General features: G+C 38.6%; 1 protein-coding gene across 1 annotated transcript; it reads right to left on the minus strand.

The window, feature by feature from the left end:
- Window positions 1-3284: 3284 nt before the first annotated feature.
- Window positions 3285-11242, minus strand: LOC144652545 (sodium-dependent glucose transporter 1A-like). Its single transcript, XM_078512593.1, has 3 exons — window positions 10806-11242; window positions 7966-8251; window positions 3285-6105 (listed from the first exon to the last, which is right to left on the minus strand). The coding sequence occupies exons 1-3, from the start codon at window positions 11088-11090 to the stop codon at window positions 4856-4858; spliced, it is 1821 nt and encodes a 606-aa protein (XP_078368719.1). The 5' UTR covers window positions 11091-11242; the 3' UTR covers window positions 3285-4855.
- Window positions 11243-13293: the final 2051 nt, after the last annotated feature.

Genomic DNA, 13293 nt, shown 5'->3' on the forward strand with positions numbered 1-13293 from the left:
TACCGAGTTCGAAATAAGTTCGCGGCCAAATACGTTGTTTTGTTTCTGGTTGTAAGCAAAACTCTTGGTTTCACATGGCTTGAAATACGGTGGGTCGCCAACGATTTTAAACCTTGGACTTATATCAAGAAAGCTCCAGTATCCAGACGAGTGTACACATTTTCTTAAGGATTTTGGTGAGTCATTGAAAAATTACGAAAATAAACACGCAATTGTCTGTGTAAACATACATGTACGTTGTGAAAAAATGTGCAACAATGGATTTTCGGGCCGGTTTCTTTATATTTTTCTGGTAAAATAACCATACGTGATACCATATACGTACCTGCAATGCATCAATAAAAATGTGTTATTCTCAATCGACTTAGTAGTTTTTGTGGATTTAGTAGGCTAGTAGATTCTTGCATTTTAGAAAAAAAATTGTATTCAAATAATTCAGACAGACTAAAGCGGCTAATTCGATTAAACCGGAAGACATCACTTGGCTCCACGCAAACCAAAGGAGTCACATCAAGTGAAGCGGACAGTAAATGTTCAACACAATCTTCAGTGAACAAGATCATCACAATGTTCCTCAAGTCAAAAATAATGCTATTAATTCTGTAAATTTAGTGAAATCTGCTGGAATTCTTTCTGCTGTGTCGGACGACTGAAGTTGTTTGATCTCGGGAAGAAATTAATCACGTGCTAGGCAACCACGACGAAGGTCCAACTGATAGAACAAATATTCACGGTTTCGCTTCATTTTACAAGCTTTTACAGGACACCGTGAATAAAGATGCCCTCCGTTTTAATTTATATAAAGCTGAGATTATTGGAAGCGATTTTTATTCATTTATCAAGTATTCTCAAATACAGGTATAAGGGTTTATTACAAAGAAGAAACATATATATCATACCATTGGAATTCAATACCGGTAGTCTTCGGCTTCGTCTGTTAAACTTATTGCAGTATTTGTTAACATTTTAACGATTTGCCATTGCACAGCAAAGGTGTTTTGCAAAGTATAAAAATAATTAAATAGCGAGAGAATAATAGTAATTAAAATTTGTTTAAAGGAAATGTGACCGGTCAAGGTGGCTCAAAGTTGAATGTTGACTTGTGAAGTTCCCATTCCTGAAAGCCAGAGTTCGTGCTCTACTAAATCCGCAAGGAGACAGAGTTAGAATTTTTCGTTTGCTTTCACAAAAATGAAAAGAACATACCTTGACAGCGTCTGGAAAAGAACGTACCTTGACAGAATTTGAAAATTAATTTCAATATCGTTCCGTGTAAATTTTTACCGGCCAACAGCCGTCGAAGCTCCGTATAATTTGGAAAACCGAAACTTTAACCCTATTTCCCTGCAGATCTACGGTCCCTTTCTTCTTGCAACACAGAAACAAGAATAATTACTAGACTGTAAACTCGTTTAGAATTCCGTAATCTCGAAAACCTGGAAGGAAAACGATCTATTTCCCCGTTTAACAAACAAAAACTTCAGAACTCGCGTAATTTTCACTTTTCTCCTTGTAACACGAAAGCTGTTTATCCTAAAACGCCTCGTTTTCATGCCTCGTACCAGTTTTTTTCCGCGCGTCCGCCATTTGTGAAATCGGTGTATGAATTAGGCTTATACAATAGGAAACATCATTAGGTGGGAAGGTATATTATGTAACGCATGTCCCAGAGTTGAACTTAAAATCGTCAAGTTGCATGCATGTCTGGATTATAGAATTGTGTAACTCTAGTTTTTAGTGAGTAAACATTAAAGTTAGGTCGGCCGTTTTATCCAGGGAGCTAGCGTTATAAATCCGCGTTTAGACACATCAGTTATTCAAATTATCAAACTGGGATTCTTTTAAGTAAATGTGTAAAAAAAAGTCTTAAATTGACGAACTTTTGTAACCCAGTGAATAATGATAAAACTCAGCTTTTTGAAACAACAAAAAAAGTAAGGCTGACTGCACGGTTGAGTTGATAGTTTTTCTGCGCTTTTGCGTTTACATCGCATATATCCAAGATTTAGTTATATTAATTGAGCTTTCCGCAGCCTCGTTGCCAGTTATCTCGGGCGCCGGCGAGATTGGCTGTGACATTAACCGTAAAGCTTGTCGGGAGAATTCGCCAAGGACGCCTTGCGAAAAGGGAGTGACTATTCTGCAGTCTGCACTCAGTTCATGTAGTAAGACTTCTTGTTTTTAAGCGATGACGTGTAACTGATGACGTCATCGCGTTATGCAGGCAGCCGATCGGCAGGATCTTTTATTCTGTTGTCTGTTTAGCGCAATCGAACAGAAATCAAGTTTAACTTAACAAGAAATTGCCGCGTAGAACACAAGAACAAAATACTCCCGTGCAGTAAGAATGGCACATTACAATGTTAGACAAGTAGTTCTTAAACCATAAGTGTGGTATAGCTCTGATTCCATAATGTACAAGTTTGTTCAGTAGAATTGTTTCGCCAGATCTAAAAAGATACCTACAGAGTATTCGCCATTGTCAATTGCAGTATGTATTTTTTCTACAATGCCTAAAATTTACATAGATGTATAGTAGATTGCTTTAATTGCCGGAAGCCATACTGGTTAAATTTGCGTAAGCTATCAAATTCTGTTAAATTATCTACAAGACGATGTATACAATTTCCTCTAAAGTCGTCGAAAATGAAGGTGAAGTTGGTACTGGCCTGTAATTTTTTCAAATTTATTATTACCAGATTTAAAAAGTGGTATACCTTTAGCTACTTTAGGGTACTCCGCCTTGTAATGACGGGGATGATCGAAGGATTTTTTTAGGTATGAAATTTTCGATTCCGGGATTTTTTTGGGTTGGAAAATTTGGCAAGTATTTTTTTGGGTGACTTGATTTAAATAGAGGATTTTTGGGGGTATTAAAAACGAACTTAAGTGCCTTGGCGTATTTATGGTATGATGAATAAACAAACATGAGCGTTTAAGTTATTATGGTTTTCTTTGTATTATCAGTTATTTCCCTTCCTGGCAATTTTGCGGTAATTTGACAAGGTGGGTTTTTTGGGGTCCTGAGTTTTGCGTTGATTCGATCATCCCCGTCATTAACAGGCCGGAGTGCCCCCCCCCCCCTGGGGTATTTAGCTCATCTGAACCATAACTTACTTTATTTTCAAGCTACCCTGAATTTCAGAAGCGACATCTGAACAAAAAGTCGTTAATGCCGTCCGGTGACGTCACTAAACCTTGCTTTACTCATGGGTAATAGTTTCTGTCGAGGCCATCACTTGGTGAAAGAAAAATCGCTTAAAAGGATTACAGGGTAGAACATTGTTTTAATAGTAAACTGACGTGAATAACATTTTAATCGACTGCGTGCTGTATTTAGTTTCTTTACAGCACTAATTTAATCTGACCTGATTTGCTTTAATGTACCAACTTCAACTCTTTCAGAACTTTCAGAACTTCGCTGCTCGGATAATTAGTGGTACATATAAATTTGAACATATATAAAACTCCATCACTCAAGAATTTGAGGTGGCTTCCCGTAAAAAAAAAAAAGCAGCTTTACCTCCGAGACGCTGTTTTCGCTTTTAAGTGTATGACAGGCTGCGCCCCGACCATCACAATTTGTCAAGAGGCAACAAATATCACTGAACGGAACCACAAGAAATTCACAACAACTGTGAAAAACCTCTGCTGGCCAGAGATCTTGTTATTACAGAATAGTAAAGCTATGGAACTCTTTAGACAAAGACTTAAAAACTATGCGCGAGTCATGCAAATTTTAAGAAAACTCTGAAGACAAAGCTACTCGGCGAGTTTGTTAAATTAAAATTCTCTTATTTCTTTCCTTTTTCTCTACCTATTTTTTTTTCTGTTTCGTATTAATATATAACTAAAGAACATATAAATATATATATATTTTTCATATTGTATTGTATTGTTCACTGCAAAACCTTTTTAGGAGTGTGCAATAATTTTTTTATCTCTTTTATCTTGCCTTACTAGCGATCAAAATAATATGAAAGGCCAATCTTACGACGCGAAAAAATACACTCTCGAGTATTTGATTCGCTTTAATTTGAGTGAATTCATTGAGACGGTTAAAGAGGCTTACAGAGGTTACAGAAGATAAATTCAGTACAAGAATATCCTACTTGGCCGTGGACACTGAGTTTACAAATCAATTGTTGGACATAAGCGTTGAGTGGCTTGTTGAAAAAAAACAAGTAAATTTAATTTAATTGGATTATCACTGCATGTCAAAGCGACGGAAAGCCACTACCTTAAAACCTACCGGCTTTCCATATTGATTCTGCATCCGTAGGTAACGTATTTATTCGGGCGCTTATTAAATTTTTGGACCTTGAGAGTGGGCGCTTATTCGAGGTGGGCGCTTATTCGAGGCTGGGCGCTTATTAAGTTTTCACCATTTTTAGCAAGTAGTACGTTTATTTTGCAAGAAAACAATTAATAACAACAAAACGTGAAGATGCACCAAAACTGAATTTTAACTGTTCATTTAAAGTTTCAGTAAAAAGACTAAAAAAAGGTAGCCTCTTAGTAGTTCAATCTCAATCAAAATTCCTCTTGTGCCCTCTTTTAGGGTGGGGGGGGGGCGCTTAATCGAATACGGTTAATTGATTAGAAACAGCTATAGATTAATGTAAATAACTTAATGAATTAAAATTTTGGAAGGTTACTTCTTTGCACCTTCGTTGAAATTCACTCATATTACATTATTTGATTGATTTTTAAATCGACCATTACAAATCGCTACTAGGTACTCGTCATTTTGAAAAGCGTGTTTCAAACATGTAGTTACACAAGGCAGTCAGTTGCCTTTGCTTTCCCTGTCTTTGCATTTTCGTAAATGTTTCACTGTTCGATAACAAAAGGCCTAAGCCACCTGACTATAAACTGCCCTGTCCTGATCGCCATTGAAGAACTCCTCGTTATTCTGCTCCAAAAGCTGTAGAACCTCGTCAGGCTGGCGTTTGCTTCTGCTGCCTTCATCCTGTGCCTGGTTCCGCTGATACAGCATCCCGGCAAAGCCGCTCTTCCGCTTGAAGTAACGACTAGCTCCTGTGATCATGAAATATGTCAAAAGTGTCAAGACGCTAATAACAAACGCGCAAGCCATCAACGAGCATGGTCCAACAGATGTGGAGCGTTCTGTTTTTGGAACAATCGTGTTCCCCACTGCAAGAGGAATGAGCATCTCGCCAAAACTTGCAGCCACTAACAGAACAGAGGCAGTCTTTCCCGATACAGTTACAAAATACTCCGCAAAGCTGATGGCAGATGGGAAGACGGACGCCATTGAGATTCCTAAAAGCACAGTCCCCGCCCACAGCTTCTTGAGGTTGGCGCTGTCGCAATTAAAGTCGGTAAACTGCGAGACTAGAATGGTTGAGCCTAATAAACACCCAGCCATGTCAAGCCATAGCATCTTGGAGGGTCTCAAATACTTCGATAAGGGTACAGATGCCAGCCGCGCCAAGGCAAAGCTGCCCCAGAACGCAGATGTGAGGAATGCTGCACTGTCCTCGCTCATCTGCGCATCGCTTTTCACGCCGAACGTAAAGATGTAGCCTCCATAGGCAACCTCTAGACCCACATAAAGCAACAGGAACGCGGAGAAGAGCGAGAGAATAATCACTTTGTATAAAAGGCTGCCTTGGTTGCTCTTTGGAGCGTCTTCAGTCTGACTCTGTGCGTTCTGTACACTGCACGCTTTTATTAACACAAACGCTATGAATCCAAGACCAGTAATGCCAAGAGGGATCGCAGCGATCCAGTAGGCCCTCGCGACAGGCAAGGCCCCATCATCGGTGCTATAGTTACCACATACGCTATTTGATACGCCTGTTGCTGCGGTTGCTATATTTGTTGTTGCTGTTGTATTTGTTGTTGCGTTTGCTATTGTTGTTGTTACTATCGTTGTTATCGCTGTTGCTGTAGTTGCGTTTGCCGCCGGTGTTGGTGTCATTGTTGTTATTGTTGTGCTCATTGTCGGGTTCATTTCAAGAAGGAATGGCTGTACTAAAAGAGGTGCAACAAACGCGCCGAAGGCAAATACGAAGTGCAGAGCTTGCAAGTACGGCCTCGACTTCTTTCCCCAGGTGTTCAGCAAAAGCACATTTCCACCTGCAATTGAACACAAGATCGTTGATTAGTTTATTACATTGTATAGCCACGGCAGATAGTCATTAGTTTTACAATAACTAGAAGAATTCTGGCGCGCTCATTGGTCTAAAGCTATGGTCAATGAGACTATAGTCCATGAAAATGACGTCACCAGTAACGCAACGCAGGGAAACATTCGAAAATGGTCACGATTTTTGGCGAAAACAGAAACAGAAAGCAGTGAGTTGTGTCATGTTACTCCCCAGGTATGCCCTGGAGTAATATCCGACGAACTCGTCGGCTTGCTCCAATCAGAATGAACAGTGACTGGTAAAAAAAACTATACTCTTGTAAACTTAAGAAATGACACCATAAAATGTGTAAATCTTTGCAGTGAAACCACTCGACTGCGGCTCCTGGTTTTACTTGAGTTTTAAACATTTTATGACCCCATTTCTATAGTCTACACGAGTGCAGACCATAAAAATGTGCACGATTAGTTAATTGATTCCAGGGTACTTTATCAGTGTTTAAAGAATAACTGAAATGCTGTATAATGTTCAATAGACATCAAGATGTTGACTTATGCACCCATAGCGTAAATCACATTGCAAGACACAAAGATTTCCATGGCAACCGTGCTAGCAACGGTCAGCAGCTGACTAAATGCAGAACCATTTTCCCAATAAATCTCAGTTTTCTTTTCAATTTTGAAACACACCTACCTCTAGAGGAATTGATTTACCCTTTAAATTTAACAGGAAAAACTCTCAGCCCCACCCTACCTAAAATGGACCTGGCAGTGCACACTTTCAAATTCTTTTCAATATTTAATGGCAGCCTCAAGTTTTCCTTGAATTTTATTTGTCCACCTTGAATGTGACTATAAACAGTCAAAACGAAAATAGAGAAAACTCCCCAAGTTTCCCCAGACTTTGACTCCCCATACAAAATGTAATAAAACAGGCATAGTGTAGAGTGGGTATCCCATCCCCCACCACCACCACCCTGCAGAAAACACCTGACATGATCTTAAGACAGCCAAACCATTAATAGAGAGTTTGTGAGATTTTGAAAGTTCATGTAAACACAAGCTGCAGGCAATGGTTTACATTTTAAACACTTTTAATTCTCTCAAAATCAATTAATTAATAATAGCCAAATAAATAAAGGCTTACTACTGATAAGTAAATAAATAAACAAATAAATTAATAAATGAACTAATAAACAAACAAACAAAAAAACAGATAAATATAAAAAAATAATAAATAAATGAACTAATAAACAAACAAACCAACCAACAAACAGATAGATCGATAAATAGAGTTCAAATTAGTTATCCACAGAGTGGCTTTCCAACTCTGTTTCCAGATAAAATAAGTATTTAGAATTGGTTTTGGACGAGGAAAGAAAACCAGAGAACTCAGAGAAACTGGAGAAAACCCTCAGCAGCAAACTCACCAAGATTGGAATCCAGGATTTGCACCCGGACCACATTGGTCGGGCGCAGGCACTCTCATCACCATGCCAGCCCTTTGCATTACAAAGCAGCCATTTTTTTCAATAATTTTTATTCTTTTATACAATGAAGATGCATATCATTGCCATGAAATATATCCAGTATCCATTGCAAATTCTGGATGCATATATCATTGCCATGATATATATACAGGATTTGCAATGGATACTGACCAATCAGGTTACTGCCACTTGACTGGTAGGGAAACACAACATGTCCAACTCTGACCAAAGAAAATTATACATATATATATATATTTATTAAGTAATTTTGACAAGTGGCAGTTTATTGGAAGTTGACCCCCTATTTTTATTTCTTTCCATTCTGACTTGGTAATATCATTAGAATATATGACCTCATACCTGTGTCAAGTGATCCAAGGCCTATTCCTAACAGTGCGATGACAAAAACCAAGGCGTAAATATTATGTACATACGGCAAAACCCACATCATCAGAGTGGCCCATATACATGACACTGACAACACCACATGTCCATTGTACTTGTCAAATAACCAACCACCGCCAATGCTTCCAGCAAAGTAGCCAAAAGACCGAGCTGTGAATGCGTACGACATGTGTGCCAGGTTTGTGTGGGTTTGGCATGATAGGTCTATCAAGGTGGGTCCTAGAATGGCAACAGATGTTCCCTGTAAAACAAAAAAATCAATCAGTCAATCAATCAACCTGTAGGCTTGTCCCTGGTGGGCGGGTTATGAGTACCTTTTAGGGGCAAATTAGACAGTCCGATTTTGCCTACAATTATTGTGTGCGGTATGCTTATGCCATGACTACAACACAAATCACGTCATGAAAATCAACCTGCCATGCACATTCATACAACAAATCAAGTGTACGCATGTGTAGGTGATCCTAAGTCATATGACATGGTCTGTTGTAAGCTTATCGCATGCAAGAAATTATACCATGTAAATTAGCCCTTACAGTGGCCTTCAGTAACATGTGAACTTTGAAATTCAAAAGCTATCTTTACTATCATTTTTTTTTTCTTCATCTTTTTTCTCTCGACAATCATGATTACGCCAGCAACCAGTATACCTTGAAAAACAGAAACTAAGAAAATGGATTGAAATCTACAATCACAATTGACAGACGTAATCTTCTAAACAGGTTCAGTGAAGTGAATATCTGTTTCCCAAAAGGTCCACTTAGATGATTGACAGCAGTGAAAAATGTAAACCATAGATTTAGCAGTGAGAGTTTGTGTTATTGAAAAGTGCAGTAAATATAATTATTATTCCACTATAGCACCATTTTGCCACATTAGGGCAAAAGAATGCGCAAAATATGCGACGTTATTACACAGTATAACAGGGCAAAAATACAGGCGGACAAACTTATGGAATACTGACCCAAACAAAGTGGAAAAATTAGTGGAATAATTAATCCCTTATTTGATGGTTTAACATATAATACCTGCAGATATTTCGGTCATTGCTCGTATTTTTCAGAGCCCCATAGGGGCTCGGAGGAAAAATACTACGCAACTCGCAAAATATCGGTGAGTATTATATGTTAGTCTAATTTCAAGAGGCGAATATAAGAATGCGGCATTCTGATTGGTCAAGAAGCTCTGGTTTATGACGCTATATTCACCTCGCTTGGAGGTGAATATATAGCAATTCAGGGCTTGGTTACTAAGCCACGCCAACTTTGCTATCCAGGCAAGTAAACATGGCGGCATTTGATGAATTAAATTTTCATTCATTCAAAAGAAATCACGTCAAGTCCGGAGTATTCAAAACAGTTGGAATTTTGAAAACAGCCACCAAGGCTTTTGAACCGAAAATATTTTCAAGAGGTGGTTCTCAAGGCATTAGAATTGGTGCTATAAAGGACGGTGGTCTTGGAGGTCGCACGCGATCACAAGAAACTCACTTGGCAGATCAACTGACAAAAAATTACTCAGTTCTCTTCAGATCAGAGCTACTCCACTCATTTCAAGAGGATTTGCTCAATGTCTAGAAGTCGCCAACGATTAAACAAAAGTACCAGATATCTGTCTTTTCCATAGTGTTTGTTTTGTTTCGTGGAAGAGTTAATTCTGATGTACAATCGGTGAATTAAACTTGTTTACACGTATTCAAGCGATCGAGCACTTGTGTTTGTTGTTTTCGTGTTTTAGTTCTTTATTTTATAGTTCTTGATTATTCACCTCTGAAAATTAGACTAAAACAATTATTCGCCTCAGACTCAGTGAATTTTGGCGAATATTCCCCTCGACGAATATTCGTCGAGATTCACTTCGCCTTCTGCGAATAATTGTTAATTGAACCATCGAATAAGGAGTATATATTTTTATTTTTTATATACCTATGCCATCTCCATTTCAATTGGCTTTGAGTACTTTGCGAATTTTAGATGGCAATGTGTTATTGCATCATACTATCTACAAATTTTAAACCCTAATACTACAGTCTAACAACGATTTTTCACGCAACAAAGTTGCGCAAAAAATCTTTCACCGTGTAACATGGTGCCAGGGACAATTTTTTTGCACAACATTTCACTCGGCAACACGTTGCGAGTTTTTGAACCCAAGTCAAAGACTCGCAACGCAAATTGACAAATATTCAGAAAGTTGACTCGTGTAAAAGGGTCGCCGTCGATTTTTCGCACAACACCTTCCCAGAATTCTGTTCAACATGGCCTGGACGCGTTGCGCTGAAATTATCGCCCCGTGTAACATGCATGTTGCCAAGTTCATTTTGTATGATGTTGCGCGAAAAGTTGACTCGTGTAACATAGCACGAAAATATGACGCAGTGTTGCGCTGCAAGTTGCCCCGTGTAACACCACCTTAATAGACAGCTGTCATTAATAACTGAAGTTTCTTTACTGACACTGAAACGCCAAGTAATTGTGTGATCATTTCATTTTCTTTCGCACAGTTTCATTGTACTTTTTTGCTTTATTTTAATTTTCACTGGCTAACATTATCTGCCCCTATCAGCCCAAGGGATCCTCGCAAAGCAACTTGCAACTGGGTGATCGATTTTTGTCGATTATCGATTTCAATCTCTATTGTCAAATTGAACAATAATATAAAGCATATCATAACATATTGTTAATGCTTATTGAAGCGAGTTGTATAAGTTATGAATAGAACTATAACTACAGTCACGAAGGCTATAACACAAAAATATTCTATGCCGTAAAAAATCAGTAAAAATTTATGCTCACCAAGCCGAAGAAACTAACGTACAAGCAGAGAGTTTTTGCTACTCGAACAGTCGAGGGAGAGTATGTAGCCACTTTTGGGCTCCCACGAGGACCAGTCGACGAACCATTCGCATTTCTTGAAGCAGCCGAAGAAAGATCTTCACGGTCGGCCATAAATTCCACCATCTCGTCATCTTCGTCATCCCAAGCGCGAAGAATTTCGGCCATATTTTCGTTTGAGCTCGGTTGCTGACCCAAATTTCTGCCTCCAGCACGTTTTGTAGTCGAAGAAGATAAACCAGCCATTATGCAAACGGCAAGAATTTTCAGGAGTCGCTTAGAAAACTTCTCCCAGCGCAAAGGAAATTTGAGAGTTGGAATTTGTGATTGTACACGTAGTCTAGTCGTGAAACAACGATAGCCTGTTTTTCGCAGTGGAGTCCACTTTGTTTTCCAAGGATCGAATTGCCATCCGGTCACAAGGTGTCAAATACCCTTCCCTACCCCCAGTTAGGAAGGGAAAGCGAAATAGAAAAACGAAAAGAAAACAATGCTGAAATTTGATTTTAGCTTTTCATTAAGTCAAACTATTTTAATTTAAAAGCTGGATACCCAACTGGTTCTTTTTGGTTGAAAGTTCAAGTGAACTATTTAATTTTTGGCTCCCTACGCCCAACCCCACCCCTGTTGAAGTTGACTACCAGGCTCCAGGTATGGCAAAATTGGATTGGAAAGTTTGGGCCGGACACTCGATGCGAGAAAAGCGGATTGACAAAAACGTCATTGTTCAGATAGTGTTAATGAATTACAATAGGAAACATCATTAGGTGTAATGGTTACGTAAGGCATATTACGTAGCACATCAAGTTGCAGGCATGTTTGGACTAATTACCAGGCGTCCTTTTCCTTGGTCGTGCACGGTTCGCTTGGCATTGTGGGACTGACATGCACGGCTCGCTTGGCGTTCTGGGCCTGGCGCTCCCTGTTTTCCCGCCTAACCGCCTCAACGTCCGGCCAATCGGCGCCTGGGGACGAGGCAGATGAAATTATGTAACTCTAATTTTTAGCGAGTAAACATTATTGAGCGAGCTGGCGTTATAAATCCGCGTTCAGTCAGTCAAATAATCGAAAGGAATCTTTTGGGTGATGTTTCAAAGAAAAAGTCGGCTTTAAAGGGGCTATGTCACGCAATTTTAGGCAATTTCGGCACTGTCCAACTGTTGCCAACCTGGCTTAGTGTAACTAGAAGAAGCCTGCAAACTGAAACTTTGATGACTGTACTAAGGAGGTATTGTTCAATTTACAAGCTGATGAAAAGAGTAATCATAGGATAGGAAGGGTGCTAGTTGAAAACAAGAAGAAAGTTATTTTCACGGGTAGATAATTGCACTTCCAAACATTTACATTTTTCATCGTTTTTGATATATAATATGGTATTAATTTTCGCGTGTTTTAATTTCGCGCAATGTTTTTTTTTTTTGCGTGTATTTAAATTTGCGATAATTTTGAAATCGCGAAAATTAGTAAAAATAAGGTAACTATAAGCCGATGTATACAGTGCTCTCTTATTTATCTTCGAAAATGAAGATCAAGTTTGCTGACCTGTAATTTTTATAAATGTTATTAACACCCAATTTAACAATTGGAATAACTTAAGCTATTTTCATCTTGTCGGGCGCAATGGCTGTCGAGAGGGACAAGTTTATAATTTCACTCAAAAGTTCAGATATCAGTGTAATAATTCTTTTGAACAGAACTGTAGTTAGTTCATCTGAACATTAACTTTTTTTTTTTCAAGCTACCCTGAAGTTTAGACTTTGTCCTCTCGTCGCTTACTCCCAAGAAGAGACGTCTGAACAAAATAGCTGCTAATAGTTTCTTTCGAGGCAATCACTTTGTGAAAGAAAAAACCGCTTTAATAAAGGATTACAGAGTATAAAATTGCTTTAAGGTATCAGCCACCCTTCAGGACCGTCCGCGCCCCACGTGAAATGCATAAGATTCTAATCTACTGCGTGCTATATATAGTTTCTTTACGGCATCGATTAAATCTGATCTGATTTGCTTTATGATATGAAAGGTTAGGCTTTCGTCCCGAACAAATACACTCTCGAGTACTTGATTCACTTTCATTTGAAGGAATCCATTAATACGGTTATAGAGGCAGCAAGAAAAGGAATTCAGTACATAAATATCCTACTTGTCTCCGTGGAGTGTGGATTTTAAATCAATTGTTGGACATAAGCGTCGAGCGGCTTGTTGAAAAAAACAAACAAGTAAATTTCATTTACATGTAATTGGAAAATCACTGCATGTCGAAGCGACGAACGCCGACAACTTAAAACCTACCGGCTTTTTTATTGATTCTACTTCTGTAGGTAAATTGAAACAGCTATAGATTCAAAGAAAATAACTAAATGAGTTTATATTTCGGAAGGTTAATATTCTTTGCACTCCGCGTTGAGGTTCACTCATAATTACATTATTTAATGATTTTTAAAATCGACCA

The sequence above is a fragment of the Oculina patagonica genome, chromosome 4 (assembly GCF_052425735.1).
Source record: "Oculina patagonica isolate OP01 chromosome 4, crgOcupat, whole genome shotgun sequence".
Taxonomy (NCBI): Eukaryota; Metazoa; Cnidaria; class Anthozoa; order Scleractinia; family Oculinidae; genus Oculina; species Oculina patagonica.